The sequence below is a fragment of the Chaetodon auriga genome, chromosome 16, assembly GCF_051107435.1.
Source record: "Chaetodon auriga isolate fChaAug3 chromosome 16, fChaAug3.hap1, whole genome shotgun sequence".
NCBI classification, from domain to species: domain Eukaryota; kingdom Metazoa; phylum Chordata; class Actinopteri; order Chaetodontiformes; family Chaetodontidae; genus Chaetodon; species Chaetodon auriga.
In genome coordinates, this window is record NC_135089.1 from 19,248,609 (window position 1) to 19,267,267 (window position 18,659).

The 18,659-nt window shown below is 44.3% G+C and overlaps 2 protein-coding genes across 2 annotated transcripts; one reads left to right on the forward strand and one right to left on the reverse strand.

The window, feature by feature from the left end:
- Positions 1 to 9,367: 9,367 nt before the first annotated feature.
- LOC143334355 (deoxyribonuclease-1-like) lies at positions 9,368 to 13,116 on the forward strand. The gene is made up of 8 exons (XM_076753124.1): positions 9,368 to 9,505; positions 10,154 to 10,242; positions 10,404 to 10,484; positions 10,952 to 11,046; positions 11,455 to 11,567; positions 11,713 to 11,867; positions 11,949 to 12,042; positions 13,069 to 13,116. The coding sequence occupies exons 1-8, from the start codon at positions 9,368 to 9,370 to the stop codon at positions 13,114 to 13,116; spliced, it is 813 nt and encodes a 270-aa protein (XP_076609239.1).
- Positions 13,117 to 13,774: 658 nt separating this feature from the next.
- Positions 13,775 to 17,954, reverse strand: eci1 (enoyl-CoA delta isomerase 1). The gene is made up of 7 exons (XM_076753635.1): positions 17,858 to 17,954; positions 16,887 to 17,012; positions 16,640 to 16,767; positions 16,380 to 16,526; positions 16,173 to 16,294; positions 15,909 to 16,087; positions 13,775 to 15,161 (listed from the first exon to the last, which is right to left on the reverse strand). The coding sequence occupies exons 1-7, from the start codon at positions 17,898 to 17,900 to the stop codon at positions 14,995 to 14,997; spliced, it is 912 nt and encodes a 303-aa protein (XP_076609750.1). The 5' UTR covers positions 17,901 to 17,954; the 3' UTR covers positions 13,775 to 14,994.
- Between the last annotated feature and the right edge of the window lie 705 nt (positions 17,955 to 18,659).

The window sequence follows — 18,659 nt, forward strand, 5'->3', positions numbered from 1 at the left end:
ACAACTCTTCTACAGGCCTCTGGGCTAAGTCTGAATTCTGACTACTCAGTGCGGGAACTCTCGCCAACCATGTGGTGATGAATTACACGACTGAAATAAAGAAATACTCCACATTATTTCACTGCAAACTTGCTTCTTGGAACCAAAAAATATAAGTCAAGTTTTTTACTTGAACAATTACAATTAGTCATTTGGCAGATGCTTTTATCCAAGGTGACGTACATATGAATTCACACACAGATGGCACAGCATCGGGGGCAGTTTTGGGGTTCAGTATCTTGCCCAAGGATACTTCGGCATGTGGACTGCCAAGACCAGAGATCGAACCACCGACCTCCTGATCGGTGGACTACCACTCTACCTCCTGTGCCACAGCCGCCTAAATAAAAGGAGCCTTAATGAAAAGAAAGCTTCTTGTTAAGATTTACTAATAGATCCATTTTTACAGATGGAACCACTGAACACAGTTTTTGACTAGACAGTGATTCTCAAACCGATAGTACTGCTAGCCAACTTTTTAGAGTTTCTGGATTTCCAAAAGTGAGACTTTATTTCCCAATGAGACCATGAGACTTAAAGACTCCTGAGCAGGGGCGGCTGGCCCATAGTGTGCACCGCCCTCCTTAAGCCACACGAAAAGAGAAAAAGAGTTTATTTTGCCGGTCTAAGTCTTAATATTATTGTCCATTCAACAGCCTGAATATCACGTTCCAACCAAAAGCCCCACCCCCTTGGGGCAATTTCAGTCAGATTCAAAAGCTCTCATTTATTTATTTAAAATTTTGGACGCTACAATTCATTTCCATGGGCTCCGGGAGGGCTTGCCCCAATGTGATTTCGTCATACGTACTGATGTGTGCTCAGACGATACGCACAACCCGCGAAAAAAAAAGAAAAAACATACAGCGCGCACAGGCATCGAGACATGGGAGAATGCACGGACATGGCTAGCAACTGCAACTCCATCATTTCATTAAGGGAACTACCGTTCAGTCGTCGAAGTAATGTTGATAAAGTGGCTACTAAAGAATTGGGACCACCCAGACCAAATTTAAATATCAAGCAGGTGTCAACAAAAGCGGGGAAAACATGTAGTCGCGGATTTTCCCGGAGCTGGTACGAGCAGAAAACATGGCTAGCAGGGTGTGACGTAGCTAACGCTCTGTTCTGCTACCCCTGTGTCCTAATTCACCCCGATGCCAACACGGACACCGCCTGGACAAGGACAGGCGTCACTGATATGCACCATCTCTCGGAAAAGGTGAAGAAACATTAAGCATCGAAGATGCATATGGACAGCTGCTTAAAACCTTCGGCCTTTGGGAGAGTAAACATTGCAACACAGTTGGATGAGAGCTACAGGATCGCTGTGCGTCATCACAATGATGGGGTGAGCAAGAACCGGCATATCCTAGACTGCTTTATTGACTGTGTAAAATTCTGCGGCGTGTTTGAATTAGCTTTGCGAGGCAAGGATGAAAGCGAAGGGTCCAGCAACCCTGGGATTTTTCGTTGACTGGTCGACTTAGTGACGTCGCTGGACAAGGTGTTTGAGGAGCACCTAAGAACGGCCACAGTCTTTAAGGGCACGTCAAAGACAGTGCAGAATGAGCTGCTGGATTGCATGGCATCTGTCAACAGAGAACGTATCGTGGAGGTTAAATCGGCTAGATTCGTGCCAATCCAAGCAGATGAAACCACAGACGTCTCTACACAGACTCAGTTGGTGCTTGTTCTGAGATACATTGACGGAAAACATGCTGTGCAAGAACGGTTCTTTGAATTTGTCCCCATCTTGTCAACAACGGCCGACTTCATTGCCGATGCAATTTTGGAGAGACTGAACAGCATTTTCACTGTAAACTCATTGTGCAAGCTTACGACGGTGCCAGTGTGATGAGAGGAGAGAGGGCCGGTGTGCAGCAAAAGGTACGCGAAGAGTACAAAAATGCCCATTACTTGCATTGTTATGCACACCAGCTGAATATAATCATGCAGCAGGCCACTTTGCACATCCCAGCAGTGAGAGTTTTTTTTTTCTCTGACTTGGGTGGGATTTTCAGTTTTTTTACCCGGTTACCCAAACGCACTGCCTTTTTCGACCAGATTGTTGGACGACGGCTGCCTAGAGCATCATCCGCAAGATGGAACTTCAACAGCAGGATCATGAGTACTGTCTATGAGAACCTGGGTGACCTCATAGAGTGTTTTGAGACAGGTCACACAGCTCATTTGACAGCACCACAGTGAGGGAGGCATCTGGCTTCCTAAGGATGCTGCAGGATGAAGATTTCCGTTTTTTCCTGCAGCTGTTTCATCAAATCATGCCTCATGTTGACATGTATCAACAGCTGCAGATGAGGGACATTGACATGGTGTTCATCAAACATGCCCTGCAGAACTTCACCAGCAGTGTTCAGGCCATCAAGTAAGATAATACAATATAGTAATTATAATAATAATTATGTGCATGCTCATTACTAAATGTCTGCATGCAGGCCTGGAGTGGCTAATCGGGAGGACCGTGACAATTCCCGGTGGGACGGTCTGATGTTTGGGCCACGAGGGCCGGTGTTGACTATTGTTTTTTTTTTGGGCCGGTGTTCAGTCATGGCATTGGGTTGATCATGTATGCTGCTACCGCTGTCCCTGGGCCACCTTCGCCTCCACTGGCAGCTCTTTTTCTTTTTTATTGCAAACGCACCCTGATGTAACATGTCCATGCACTCGGTCAGTGGTGTTTGAAAGATGGACAATAGGAAGAGCAAGGGTGGCGTGGAGAAGGCAAGAATTAAAAAGAGGAAAGTTCTGGAAACGGACGCAGCCAAATGTGTTAAAATGTTAAAATTGGCAACTTTTTCACTAAAACGAGCTTGCGGTTGGAAACGACAAATGAGGATGATGAAACGGGTACGGCAAGATGTTGAACTTTGCCTGCAAACCACCGTTCAAGTTAATTAATTATCATGTCAATGAATTGTGTATCGTTGTGGCATATAACATAACGTTATATAATTTAAATAATACTATGATGCGACGCCACATAACTGGGAAACTTTGTCTTGTAGCCCCTCAGAGTCAGAAGCAAGATCCAGCTCCAAGCACCAGCCATGAGCCCACAAGTCCAGAGTGGGCAGGTAGGATTGCTCGTTGAGTGAATATTATTACAATTAATAGAATGAAGAATATGGTGTAGACCTGCTCTATATGAAAAGTGCCCTGAGATGCTAGATGATTATGAATTATGACCATTTTTAAAATTATAAATGTGATTTAGTGTCGGAGGCAGAGCCAGGAGCCAGTAGTGATGTTGGGATTGCTCCTGTCAGTATGGAAGGAACACTTATTTGAATAGAATATGGATTCGGATATTGTTGAAAAGGATGCGTTGTAAAGAATAATGTTGAGGTTGTGCACTCATGTTGAAATAAATCTACATTGTGAAGCAACCCTTACTTGCACGGAATTGGAAATATCTTAGAAAATACACTGAATTACAAGGCTTTACATAACAGTGCGCTATTGTAAACTGAACATATAAGGTTACAATTACATGATTTTAATAATAATAGGTCATGATCTAAAGTGGGCCGGTCTGAGGCATGAAACTCCAGGGCTGAAAATGAGTCCCACTCCGGCCCTGGGGCGCACTGTGTGTATCATCCGAGCACGCATCAGTGCGTATGACGAAATCACGTTGGGGCAAGCCCTCCCGGACCCCATGGAAATAAATTGTAGGGTCCAAAATTTGAAGGAAAAAAAAAAAAAAAAATCTCAACATGTAAGTCTATGAGAGCGCCTGGGGCGATTTTGAATCTGACTGAAATCGCCCCAAGGGGGCGGGGCTTCTGATTGGAACGTGATATTCAGGCTGCTGATCGGACAGTAAGATTAAGACTTAGACCAGCAAAATAGACTCTTTTCTCTCTCTTTTTCGTGTGGCTTAAGGAGGGCGGTGCCCACTATGGGCCAGCCGCCCCTGCTGTAACAACTCCTAAATTTCTGGTCAGAAGGTGCACACGGTATGCGATTGTAATTTATTTTGAAAAGATGTTTTGTTTAAGTTTGTGGATTTTATTTTGTGCTGACAAAATGCTTGTGTTTGTATTGTTTATTTTTACTTAGTTTTTCATGGTGTTTGCTGGTGAAAGAAGACAATAAATGCTGGTCAAACATCAGTTGGAGTGTGGCTTATCTGCATCAGAAGAAAACTTTGGGAGCAGTTATACAAATTGAAATAACTGAAAAACAATGATAACCTTTAGTTTCATTGTTGGTCTAGTTTCTTTGAGATTACAAAAACAAATAAACAAACAAAAAAACTAAAAGTCACTGTGTGTGCTCACTGCTTCTTGTTTCCTTCACACATACACTGCAGTGCTTGCTGATCCCTCTGCACCACAAAATGCACAAAGCTGCTGTGGGTTTGAAGAAAGCTCATCAACTGTATTCACATGCAAAAGAACATGAATGGAAAAACTAAACAAAAAACAATAACGTAAATCATCAGTATTTATTTTAGGACATTTAATGTGATAAATGTATTAAACATTTTGGCTTGAAAACCATACAAGTGGGGCTCAATATGGCAAAAGTCTGTATCACACATTATCTTAAATCAACTCTCTTTATTTTGCAGTCATGCCAGCTGTTGCTTTCTCATTGCTACTGCAAATACTGCAGATAAAAACAACCTTAATTAATCAAATTCATTAAGCACACAATTGTGCTTTGATCAGTTACAATTCTAAATGGAAAAATAAAAAATAAAATAAAGTTAACATTGTGATTTGGTTGTGAAAGCCTTTTAATTTGTATTTTTAAATGCAAATGTAATATCCTGGTATTACCCGGATCCAATAGCAGCACCATCTGAACCCGGAAGAACGTGAGTCTCTTGATTGGAGCTGGTTTGATGCTCCGTTCAGAGGAAACAATGGCTTTGGGATTTGTTTGGTATGCCAAACAGCAAACAGTCTCACAGAGTCTCAGATTCAGGGAGAGCAAGGCAAAAGACGTAGTCAGAGTCACAAAGCTGAGGTAGTTACCAGGGGTCAGGAGAGGACGTGAGGTCATCTTCTTCATCAGATTCTGACAAGGGGTCTTCTTTGTCTGTGATTCCAAATTCATCTGAGGAAAACTCCTCTTCATTGAGTGGCAATGCACCCTGGTTGTCTGATCCCTCACCTGAAGACCCCGGCGACGTGAACATAGTTGGCGGGGTACAAAGTAGACGGGGCCTCCATCAATGATCTGAGGAGGTGGAGGTGGTGGCTCAGTAGGCATGAGAGGACTCTCTTTTACTGGCTTGATCCAGGAAACATGGAAAGTAGGGTGGACTCTCATAGAGCGGGGAAGGCTCAACCTTACCATGATGGGGCTGATGATTCTCTGGATGAGGGAGGGTCCTATAAACCTGGGTGCCATCTTCCTGGACTCCATCCTGAGGAGGAGGTCCTGAGCCAAACCCTCTGACCCTCATGATATGTTGGGGCTTGGGACTGATGATGGTTGGCAGTGGTGGTGGAGCAACCCATGGTGTGGAGGAGTGAGAGCTCGGGACCAAGTGTAGCGGCATTGGCGGATGAACCTCTGAATGGAGGGACAGGAGACCTCCCTCTCCAGTGCTGGGAAGAGCAGGGGCTGGAAGCCATACGTACACTGGAAGGGTGATAGACCTTCGGCGGAGATGGCGAGTTGTGGTAGTTCTCTCCTTCACTTGAAAATGATAAGAAAGGGCATCGGGTTTGATGATCCAGGCCGGTAGGAGAGAGAGAAGTTGAATCGTGTAAAGAACAACGACCACTGAGCCTGTCTGGAGTTGAGACCTTGGGCTGTACGGATGTAATCCAGATTTTTATGGTTGGTCCAGACCTGGAAAGGTGTCTTGGTCCCCTCTGGCCAGTGTCGCCACTCCAATGCTATCTTGACTGCCAATAGTTCTCGGTTATTAGTTTCTTGCAGGGGACAGATGTCAACTGAGGTGGGCACATGGGTGGAGCTTCTGGTTGTTGGCTGAACATTAGGACAACATGGCCCCCACTCCTATGTCTACTGCATCCATCTCCATGATGAACTGGCGTTCTGGGTCGGGGATTTGGAGGATGGGTACTGACATGAATTGTGCTTTGAGGGTCTTGAAGGCTGTCTCTGCTGTTGGGGTCCACTGGAACGTCACTTTGGAGGATGTGAGACCCATAAGGGGAGCAGTTATAGAACTGTAGTTTCGAATGAAATGTCTGTAGAAGTTGGCGAACCCAAGGAAACGTTGCAACTGTTTGCGTGTCTCAGGAGCAGGCCAGGAGGTGATGGTAGAGACTTTCACTGGATCCATCTGGTGGTGAGGATGATGGTTGGATATTGACTGCCACCCAAGAGTCATTTATGTAACTCTCCATGGCTGTTCACTCAGGTGCGGACAGGGAGTACAGGCGCCCCTTGGGTGGGAACAAACTGGGCTGTATTTCAATGACACCTCTTTGTAGTCGTGGTATTTGGGTGGCACAGAGGACAGTTTGGGGGCAGAGCTTGAGATGGCAGGGTGTTGAGGACTGGTGGCCTGTCTGAGGCAAACCTGGTGGCAGGAGGTGCTCCATCCCAGGATGGTTCCAGTTGTCCAGTCTATATAAGGGTTGTGATGTTGAAGCCAAGGGAAGCCCGGGGTGAGGGGTATGCGTGTTGACCTCAGGTTGTGAAACTGGATTGTCTCGTGATCGTGGCCACAGTACATGCAGAGGTTAGCATGCCAGCGTCTCTCCCTTCCCTCTGGTGTCAACTTGGTGCATCCCAGTTGCATAGGCTCTGGACGCTCCTGTTGGGGAGTGCCAAGGGCTGAGGACGAGGTGGAGGTGAGTGTGGCCCGAAGTCGAATCAAAGGCCGACAAACTGGTGTTCCCCAACACCTCTCCTGTCACCGAGTCTGGATGCGGAGGTACACTCGGATAGCCAGTGCGATTACCCCACCCAGGGGTGATGGCAGTTTGTACGAAACCAGTTCATCTTTGATATATTCTGCCAACCCATGCATGATGGCATCATGAGGAGCAGCCGCATTCCAGTCACTTTGTCAGGCCTTGGTGCAGAAGTCAATGGAGTAGTCTACCACAGACTGCTCCCCCTGCTGGAGATTTAGGAGGCCCTGGGCTGTGACAGCCCCCTGTGCCCCCAGGCTGAACACTTTGCGGAGCTCTGCTGCAAGGCAAAAGACGTAGTCAGTCACAAAGCTGAGGGAGTTACCCGGGGACAGGAGAACAGGCAAGGTCAAAGGCAGGCTGGGTCGATACTGGGAAATCCGTCCGAGGATAAATGTTGGAGAGTCTTGCATGAATTGTGCTCATATAGTGATGAGTCCCAGGTGTCTGTCAGGTGATTGAGCAGATGGGTGTGTCTGACTGCTGAAGAGTGCTGGCAGAGCAGGTGAGCAGATGAGAGGGAGAGTGGCAGCAGGTAAGAAGTCAACGGATGTGATAGCAAACATATGTAAGAGTAAGTAACCAATGTTAGCATCCTTGTACAGTGGAATATTTTTAAGATGCATGTTTGAAAGTGAATTTCTATTATGTTTTTGGAAATGCGGTGCATTTGTTATTTTTAAAGCATTACAGATGTTTCTCAAAGCATCAGGTGTACTGCTAAAGCATAAACATCTGTTTTCCTTTCAGAAAGTACACTGCAAATATTGTCATTTTACATTGTTTATTTATTTGAAAAAAGATATTTCAGATACATATTTTTCTCAACACATCATAGCAGTACACTCAGTACTCAGCAGTAAATGTCACACAGTACTACTGTTACCATATTAGTCATTACCACCAGCTACATGTGGTCAGAGGATAAATGTGTACATTTGCATTGCAAACTTGCACTTGAAGTTGTTCCTGACTTCTGGCTCTGAATGGATCTGCTGTTGCCACCGTGGCAGTTCTACATCCAGATCTGGCAGCTCTTCAGTTCTCAGTGATAGCTTTCATCTCATTATCAGAGTCAGCTTTATTGCAGACACACACCAGGAATGGAACTGGTTTGAAGTCGTTCTCAATGTTGCAAAGAGTTCCAGTAGAACCAGAGATACAGCCGACAGGACGACAAAGCTGAATAAAGAAAGGTAAAAGAAACAGAGAACCATCATATACATACAAGAAAGTGAAGAAAAAATAGGTGTGTATATATACATAAAAACCAATAATGAGTCACATTACACAATGCCTATATAAGTCAAGTGTTTCTGTAAATTGTAAACAACATAAATAACACATTATATGCATATAAAACATGTCTGTATGCGGTATATACAACCTGCAGGATGTATTTTTGACAGAGACAGACGATATGTGTTGAAAACAGTGTGTAGTACACAGTGAATATATGATCTATAATTTGTAGGCAGGTGGATGTTTTAGTCTTGCAGGGTTATTGGCTCATTTAACGGTTCATCAGTGTGGAAGGAAACTGCTCTCGTGTCTGGTTGTTATGGCGTGCTCTGTGGCACCCACCAGAGGGTGAGCAACATATTTCCACTGTGAAAACAAAGTGAACACACTGACGCCGACTCCTCTGTCCAGCTGGTGCAGATGGGCACAGTGCAGCCCCTCCATGACACTTCAGATTTCAGCCTGCAAATGACAGTGCAGATGTTTTTCATATACAGGGTGCCACTGAAACAGCTATCAGGAGGATACATGGTTAACAAATTTAACTGAGAATAAATGACACTCTAAAATGTGTTCTAAACTGTGCTCTGCTGACAACAGGCCTCCTCCTTCCCCACACAGCCTCACAGAAACAGGTAGATATGCACCTCTGACTCTCACAGCTCAGCACAACAAAGCTTCCACTGTGAGGCATGATGGATACCTTTGTTGGATGCATTACTCAGTATAATAATGCTACAATCTGTTTGCTGTTTAGAATAATACTTTATGTTACAGTAACGCAAGGTATGGTTGCGCTCTGGCTGATTAACACACAGCAGCAGTGTGGTTTACCATAAGAAAAGGTCACCACACCAGAACTGCTGCTTTCAGCTTCCAGATGTTAGAACCTTTGCCCACTTCCACACCAGTGTTACCAGGGCAACAGGATGATATATTCTGTGACTGGATTGTTATTTTACCCAGCGTCCCGACATGAATTCGGCCTCTGCAAAAAGCAGCACATCAAACACTAAGTTGCCAACTTGCAGTTAGATAAACTGGAGTAGGGAGCATGTGAGCATGTGTCCAGGTGTCATGTCTGACTCCCACGGTAAGGCTAGGTAATAAAGACGAAGCTTTCAGGGTCCCGTGATGTGAAGCATGACTGCACTGTAATCTGTTGCATGATTTCTAAAGTCTTTTTTTTGAATATCTGACCTCTTTAGCCCAGGATGCGTTTGGTGTGTGCTCTGGGGCTCTTTTCGGCCCTGCTGCATCTCTCTGCCTCCCTGCTGCTGGGAGCCTTCAACATCAAGTCATTTGGACGCACAAAAGCCTCCAATCAGGAGGTGATGAACATCATCAGCAAGGTCTGAAACTGCATTATGCATCCACTCTTCCTTTATTCTCGGACGGTATCTCATCACAAATACCCACATGTGAAATATATGTAAAATACCTCAAGGTTCAGCCTGCATCTGGCCTCCATTGTCATAATATGGGAGCATGTTAAGAAGATAAGAAAGTCATTATATTTAGTTTGCATACTGTAAAGTTGGAGAACTCAAAAGATACAGATTTTAAAGAGAAAAAAAATAAGTCCCATAATTCCCATAATGCAATCATTAGCATTTCATCATGTCTTTAAACCCTGGTGAATGCCCATGGCCCTCAGCAGGGTTTTGTGCTATAAATGTGGATTGAACAATTCAAGCCCATGCAACCCTGATGACATCACTATGACATCTTTGTGGTTATTTTCACCTCCAGTTACAGAAAAAACATATACAACCTTGTTTCACAGTATGAGCTGTATTTCACATTGCTACGTAACTTATATGTGTAAAATTAGTGAAGTGACCTTTTCTACCCAGATCAATAACCAACACAGTTTGAGTCACCTGTTGTGTGTTTTAGGGGAACCGTATTTTAAAGATCTACAAATCAAAAATATAAAAAAGCCCCTTGGCAGCAGCAGTTTAAGAGGAAATTTGGCATTTTGTGTTTCTGTTTTTCAGATTATCCACCGCTATGACATCATTCTGATCCAGGAGGTCAGAGACAGCGATCTGTCTGCAACCGAAAAACTCATGGAGCACGTCAACAAGTTAGACCAGCTACACCCCTTCCACAGAGCATGCACAGTGTTATTACACAGAATGTGTATGGTTTGTAGTCTGTAGTGAGGTGAACTGCTCTTAAACTCACATTATGATATATGAGAAACAAAATGATGCTCTTCATCTCTGTCTGTGTGTGTTTCCCCAGAGATTCTCCTCAGTACAAGTACATCGTCAGTGAGCCTCTGGGTCGCAGCACCTACAAGGAGAGATATCTCTTCCTCTACAGGTACACAGACAGGCAAGAAACAAAGCCATCGCAGCTGTAAAATGATCTTGCGTATAAATCATCTGACCTCACATCAGTGAACAGCAACAGGAATATTTCTGTTTTAATGTGTTATTTACTTCAGGCCTGCAGTGTGTGTGTGTGACTCTATGTCTCTGTCTCACCACATTGTATTTTTGGGTGCAAAATGCTCAAAAATGTGTTTGGAAATTAAAATGCTTTTAAAATTTCAGCAGAAAATGTTGATGAATACAAAATGCATATGAGTGACTTCTGGAAATGCTCCAGTCATGCTGTGAATAGCTGATGAGACAGAGCTGATGAGCCTCACCCACTGAAGTTTACCAAAGTAAAGTTTCAGAGGCAACACTTCCACCACGGAAGAAGCTGAACTACTGTGAATCTTAAGGAGCAACTGCACGCTGTCAGAAGGACAAAGCACACAGCACAGTGTCTTTCCTCTCCAGGGAGCAGATGGTGTCCGTGGCTAAAAACTACACCTGTGGTACAGGCACCTTCAGCAGGGAGCCCTTCGTCGTCATGTTCTCCTCTCAATACACTGGTAGGCTCTTGAAGAGGGATCCTGCTTTTTCACCATCTGACACCAGTGATGTAGATTTTCCCATTTGTCGGGTGATCAACTGATAGCTAAACTTGTGTGGGATGAGATCCTGAGGTCCTGTCGTCCTCCAGCAGATGAATGTGAAAACAGGCTTCAAGAGTCAAACTGTGCACATACATCATTGTGCACAGTGAAGCTCAAACAACCAAGCGCAGGAACAATAAGTAAATCAGATTCTTGAGTGGAGGGGGACTTTAAACTTACCTCAGTTGAACTCTGCTTACAACCATAGAGATTTATGTCAGCCAACAGGGTGTCCTGCCAAATTCAAAAGGCAGTAAGGCTCTTGCCCCTCCTCCTTCAAGCATGTCTCTCTTCACCCACTCCTTCCTCTTTCTTGTCTCCTAGCTGTGAAGAGCTTTGCTCTGGTCCCCCAGCACACCTCTCCAGAATTCGCTGTGAGGGAAGTGGACGCTCTCTACGATGTGGTGACTGATGTCCACAACCGCTGGAACATCAACGTGAATGATTTCACCAAACACCCACACACAAAATCAATCATTTAGTGGCATTGTGTAAAAAAAAAGGTGGAGCATACAGGCTGATTAATGTGGTTAAAGATGAGATGGGGGTGAGAGTGGTTGAACCATTACAGTCTCCCTGCAGGACATCGCCCTGCTGGGCGACTTCAACGCAGACTGCAGTTATGTAAAAGGCTCCGACTGGCAGAAGATCCGCCTCTTCACCGACAAGTACTTCCACTGGCTGATCCCTGATGTGGCAGATTCTACAGTGTCAAGCAGGAACTGCCTTTACGACAGGTAGACACACAGACATTTGCATGCATGCACACACACACACGCACACGCACACTGATTCTTACGTCCTGCCTATGCTTGCAGGATCGTGGTCACCAATGACATGATGAGGGGAGTGGTGAAGGGCAGCGCCAAGGTCTACAACTTCAAGATAGAGCTGAATCTCAGCCAGAATCAGGTAAAAATTTTTGTTCCTCCTCCTCATGGGGACATCGCTGTTGGTGAAACACTGCTTTTCATAAGGTATTCAGTTACTTTTTAAAGTACTGGTTTGACATTTTAGGGAATATGCTTCTGCTTTCTGGTGGTGACATAGATGAGAAGATTGATACCACTATTGTGCCCGTTCAGCCAATAGGAAGCTACGCCTGTTAGCTCAGTTAATCATAAAGAGTGGAAACGAGGGGAAACAGGTGGCCTGGCTCTGTCCAGAGGTAGCAGCACCTCTGAAGCTCACAAACTAACATTTTTGTTTAAAGTGTTACAAAGTTTGTGTAAAGTGTAGAGAAGACAATTCATCACTTTACAGAGGGTTACATGCTGGACTATTTCAGCAAGGATGCTCATTACAGAAGATGTTTTTGGTTGGTGGGCTAAAATAAGGAGAACACCAGTATACTGTATGTACAGCTCAGTGTGAGGCTAAAGTGTGTAACTGATCCTATGATCCACCAGAAGATAGCTGTCAGTGTCAGATTTTGCCTCGCCTAGATGTGAACAGTACACATGTATGAAGGTGCAGGGGGCAATAATGACAGGGGCAAAGGATGAACACAGCAAAAAGAGGGCAAAGCCCACGTATGGAGGAGATTAGGGTGGATGACGATTTTCACACAGGGTGCTGAAGTACATGTGAAACCAATAGCCAGCCTTTACTTTTTTTAAACCTACGTAAGTTAACTGACAACACATCAAATACATGCAAAACTGTACCTACTTTAACCCAAACCATGATCTTTCCCTAAACCTAACCAAGCAGTGTTGGTGCTTAAACCAAAGCAAGCTGCAATCGTCACCTGAAAGATTTCCCATCGAGCTTTATTTTGAAATACTAACTGGGCATTGCCCATTTATTATTGCTAACTTGACCACGTCTATGTTTCACGTCTAGGCCAGGCAAAACATGGCACTGACACAGTTGACTGCCTGACACATAATTAGCGATTCCTACTACGGTGAAGTGACAGTATTTGCTCTTTCTCAGGCACTGGCCGTCAGCGACCATTTCCCTGTGGAGGTGGAGCTGAGCTAGACTCCTGCTGTCTGAATCCCAGCTCCCACAACTCTTCTACAGGCCTCTGGGCTAAGTCTGAATTCTAACTACTCAGTGCGGGAACTCTCGCCGACCATGTGGTGATGAATTACACGACTGAAATAAAGAAATATTCCACATTATTTCACTGCAAACTTGCTTCTTGGAAGCAAAAAACATAAGTCAAGTTTTTTACAATTAGTCATTTGGCAGATGCTTTTATCCAAGGTGACGTACATATGAATTCACACACAGATGGCGCAGCATCAGGGGCAGTTTTGGGGTTCAGTATCTTGCCCAAGGATACTTCGGCATGTGGACTGCCAAGGCCAGGGATCGAACCACTGACCTCCTGATCGGTGGACTACCACTCTACCTCCTGAGCCACAGCCGCCCCTAAATAAAAGGAGCCTTAATGAAAGTTAGCCTTATTAAGATTTACTTATAGATCCATTTTTAATTTGGAAACCACTGAAGAAACCACAGTTTTACCTAGGCAGTGATTCTCAAACCGATTGTAGTGCTAGCCAACTTTTTAGAGTTTCTGGATATCCAAAAGTAAGACTTTATTTCCCAGTGAGACCATGAGGTTCACTTAAAGACTCCTGAGACAAAGTACTGTGAAAAAATTAAAATATGAATGAGAACAATGCCAAAATTTTTACATTTCAATTCATTTTTTAATCAATCCATGGACCACATTAATAACTCATTAACTTCTGGTTAAAATGCAATTAAGAGAATCAAACGTGGATAAATCTGTGAGAGAGGACAAAGGCGTCGCCCACTGTGGGCTGTTCAAATGCACCCAAGCTTACTGTCATTCGATGTTATGGCTCTTGAAGGTACAGTAAGGTTAGGCACTTAAATGATGAAGACCTGTCTGTGATGATAACTGACCATTCTCCAAACCCCTCCCCCAAAAGAGCAATCGTCCTATCATGGCTTAGCAACCTAAACTCGGCACGGCAGGTATGTCGAGCTTGGGATTGGATTGTGTGTCTTTCTTTTGCTTTCCCCAAACCAACAACACATGAACAAACGTGGAAAGAACGGATTTAACGGGGAGGCTTATCTGCTTTAAATGTTAGCATCTCCAGCTAACTAGCTTACTAACTGCAGCTGTAAGCTAATGATACCAACATTAATGACGAGGCGAGGAGCGTATCATTAGATGATACGTTATTTTGTGGGGTCACAGGTTACAATAATAATAGTAAAAAAAATGGCTCCGGAGTGGAACATGTACCAATATGCTAACAGAGTGTAAGCTAACAGGCTACGGGTCTTTGTTGGTTTGGGGTGTTAAATACTGTTACTTTTGCTGAACATGGTGGGCATTCCTCATCCTCAAATCAAGTTAACTGACCATCATGTGCACATAAATAACCAATTTATGGGGTGCTCATTTCAAAATGAGTCAGTTTCAATGAACAGTTTTGCCGTTGGCATTAGCTTACTTTAGCTATCCGCAGCTGATAACATCTGCTCGCAACACTTGTCATTTTAAGCCAACATTTTCCACTGTTCTTGGCCAGAAATGAACATGTGTGCCTGTTTACTTCTGTGCCTACTTGGAGACTCACTGTTTTAAAAATTTACTGCAAATTTTAATGTGCCACAGTTGTAGTAAACTGCGTATATGCCGTGTGAGAAAGGAAGCTTGATAGGCTTTGCAGCAGTCGGGGTCAGGGCCTAGTGTACGGTCAATTTAAACAGTTATAGTGTTACAGTTAACAGTCGTATTCAAAGACACTGAAGGCAGATGTGTTTTCAACTGGTGTCATTAAGTCCCTCTGATGTGTGTGTGTGTGTGTGTGTGTGTGTGTGTGTGTGTGTGTGTTAGTGTGTATCATTCTATATGTTTCCCGCTGCCCTCTAGCTCTTTCTTTTCTTGAGCATCTCTAGATACATGCCGAGAGACTTCTGAATGGACTCTTTGGTGATGAAGCTGACAAAGTGGTGAATATCAGCCTCTCTGTTGGACATCAGCTTGTCGATGACTGGCTTCCTCATCATGGACTTGGTGATCTGTCTGGCGTGGTCTGTAAAGAGAACAGGTGCACAGTGAGCTCACCCACAGACCTCCAGTGGCCTTAAAACTAATTCGGTATAGTTCTCAGTGACCTGACTTAAGCTTAAGATAATTTTATAGACAATAATATGCTATGAATTTCATGCCTGCTTGTCAAGCAGCAGCACAACTAACAGTGTGTCTGCGTGTCTTTTCATTCTATTATCTTTACTATTTTGAATCTTTACTGACATGATTTGACTTGTCTACTTTGTTGAGCAAATTTTCACTTTCCCTGAAGCTGACAGCAGCGTGCTGGCCACACTATGGGAGGTCACTCCAGAGTTGTTGGAGAATCACTAAGCCTGTCTACTGGACACAAGGTTTAGGCACTTTTAGGTTTAGGTTTATTTTTCTTTGCCAACACAAGAGTATCTTCGTTTGCTTCCTGGGTTCCTGAAGAGGAGTTTTTGCTGAGACTCACTCTTTGGCAGTTTTGTAAGGAGCACTGACTGCCTCCTTGGTGGAGGACATTTTCTAGTTCAGTATCTAGTTATCATTATGGATTTTCTGTGTATTTCGCCTGTTCACACTGATAAAGACTCTTAAAAATAACATTGAGTGTTATTTGTTTTCGCCAGTTGATCTAGACTTCTGACACTAAACAAAAATCAGATGTGAATTACATTCTTAATGTATCCTTTTCAATGTGATCATGTTATGGTATGCTATAACCTAAACCTCCTATTCTTAAAGAGCTATATAGTGTGTTTTATACCTGGAATACTCAACCACTTGGTCATTGTCTGTGTGGCTGTGGTGAGGACCTGGTCTTCAGGTACCAGCTGGTCCACCAGTCCTACCGTCAGGGCTTCTGAAGGCTTGTAGAGCAGCCCCAACTCCAGAGCGATCTCTGTGGTTCGGTGGCCCACTGTGTTAATCATGGTGTCCTTAAACCTGCAGACAGCAGCAGTAATTGAATCCTACGATCATCATGAACATAACCACAACGACAGTCACAGGCGTTGTCATAACTCCTCACCAAAAGGGCGCTACGATGCCGAGCTGCGTCTCATTAAGGCCGATCGTGTAACGAGGGTTGTCCGCCATTATCCTGTAGTCACACGTCAGAGACATCAGACAGCCACCTGCTGGACTGGAACCCTGTGGAAGCAGTGACGAGGTGGGCTAAGGGCTAATCTGCAAGACGTTTGAGCCTCTTATTTCTCTGTTTGTGTTTAATCCGTACATTGATGGCAGCTATGGTGACCATGTTGGAGCCGTAGAGCTTCAGCCACATCTCCTGAACGGCTTTCCAGAACTCTCCACAGTGCTCTGGACTCTTCCTGTACATCTCCATGATGTCCAGCCCGGCAGAGAACACCTTGGGCTGGCTCTGGATTGAAGCAACATACGCACACACGCAGATTAGAAGCATTTTTATAATACACTTCAACTTATAATAATATAAACAAAGCCAACATCATCTTAATGATCAGGAGACGGCACCGAGGTGATGATGAGGCCTCGGCAGCTCTTATCCATCTCCAGCTTTTCCACAGCGATGCTGATCTCTGTGAGGAAATCTAAGCTGAGGCTGTTGACCGGTGGACTCTGCAGGCACATCACAGCCACACCTACATGGAGACAGACATGATGATCTTTTAGCTGAATGCTCCAGTGTCTGGATTAAAGAACCCTGCGATATAACGGGTTCCAGGAGAGAGAGTGATGGTGACGATGGCTAAATCGTTACCCGTGCTTTGGTCAAAATCCACTTTGAGTTTAGGCGAGGTGGAATTATTCCTCTGCTGAGCGACGAGGACGGGAGACACACACACTCTGCCATGACTGCTGCAGGAGGACCACTGGGAAAGAAGACCTGCATGCACGCACACACACGTGCGCGCACACACACACACACAAACACACACACACACACACACACACACACACACACAAAGTAAAAGTAAATGCACCATCCAGTTTCACTCAGGGACCTCAGGTTAATTACTTTACTTTTGATTGAGCTTATCTGTATTGCCAGCTTCCTGGTTGTTGTTGTTGTAATGAGTCATAAGTGTCCTCCTGTTAATCATTAGTCTGGCACCATTAATATCCCACCCTCCAACCACACACACACACACACACACACACACACACACACACTCAATCAGTTACAACCACTCCGTTCTGTTTTGTACACTTTTGTTCATTTGGGCTGCATCTAACCATTATTTTCATTGTCAATATAATTAGATGACTTAAACCGCTTGATCAACTAGAGTGCTGCTGTGCTATTGATCATGACTGACATTATTTTCAATAACTGCCCCTCGGAGATCTTCTCTAATTCAATCTCTCGTCTTTTAAATAACATTTTAGGTCATTTGAGTGCGGTTTGTCCTTAACGCTGCATCACAGTCAGGGGACATCATTCAAGTTGTGAACTCAGTCAGTAACTTACATCACATTAACTACAACCTGACCTGCTAAGACAATGACAGGTGCCTGTAGGTGTAAAAGCATTTACAGGCTTTTTGTATGACTGATGGTTAAGTTGAAGAGCATCGGTGTCCTGTGACCTTTGCTCCAGTTTCTGCAGACTGCAGCTAACACGGCTAACTCGGCTCTAGCAGGCGAGGTGGCAGTTGTCAATATTATTGAAAAAAACGACGCAGACAATCAAATCACCTCTTCACAATGTCCCTACATAGTCAGACATACCTGACAAGCCGCACTTGTTCCTCAATGAAGCTCTCAAAGCCATTTTGACTCGGTCAGCTGCCTCGATGGAGAGCCGCACTGACAAGACTGGACTAACCCTGAGGTGGTTTCCAGGGCAACAGCGCCCCCTTCTGCTTCGGAGTGTGAAGCGCAGACTGCGCTAATAAAGCTGTTATCAGGAGGCAGCGACACTCCCACCAGGTGTGTATATGCGTGCGTGCGCGCGCGCGTGTGGTTACCACATCATATAACGCCTGCGTTCTTCTTTAATCTGTCATCTTGACTGTTCACATACAGCATGTGATGGTTCATAATTACAATCTGCTGACTCTACTTGGCAATGATCACATAGACCGACTGGATGCCTACTAACAATCTTAAGTGCGCTGTTTAAATTAATGCAACACAGTCTTGTTCTGTTAAATAATACTTCCTCTTTCTGACATCTGCCCATATTTCTGAATGTTTAGTTGACTTTGTTTTGCAAAGAAACCTTCCAGTTGTCCAGTCTTCCACTGCTCTTGCCACTTTCCTCTTGACTTATGCTCTTGATCTGTTTGGCTACTTATTGGAACTTCTAGATCTATTGTGTCACATTACAAAGTCTGTTTAACAAGTCCATCCACCTCTGTGATTGGTAGCATCTAGAAATGTAGATTTAGAGCAGAAGAGCAATGCAGACAGTCATATTATTATAATTCTGTTGATGAATGATATTATTATTTCTTTTTTGCTATGAGGCAGAAGATATTATAGCTTTTCCACCACTACATTTATTTGACAGCTGTAGTTGCTAGTTTAT

Excerpts from the sequence above, each read along its gene's own strand:
- LOC143334355 (XM_076753124.1), top strand. The coding sequence starts at position 9,368 with ATGCGTTTGGTGTGTGCTCTGGGGCTCTTTTCGGCCCTGCTGCATCTC. Across the intron at positions 9,506-10,153 it reads TGATGAACATCATCAGCAAG|ATTATCCACCGCTATGACAT; the intron begins GTCTGAAACTGC and ends TCTGTTTTTCAG. Across the intron at positions 11,868-11,948 it reads AGGAACTGCCTTTACGACAG|GATCGTGGTCACCAATGACA; the intron begins GTAGACACACAG and ends CTATGCTTGCAG.
- eci1 (XM_076753635.1), bottom strand. The coding sequence starts at position 17,900 with ATGGCTTTGAGAGCTTCATTGAGGAACAAGTGCGGCTTGTCAG. Across the intron at positions 16,295-16,379 it reads TCACCATAGCTGCCATCAAT|GGTTCCAGTCCAGCAGGTGG; the intron begins GTACGGATTAAA and ends CTGCTTCCACAG. Across the intron at positions 16,088-16,172 it reads GGCATCGTAGCGCCCTTTTG|GTTTAAGGACACCATGATTA; the intron begins GTGAGGAGTTAT and ends TGCTGTCTGCAG.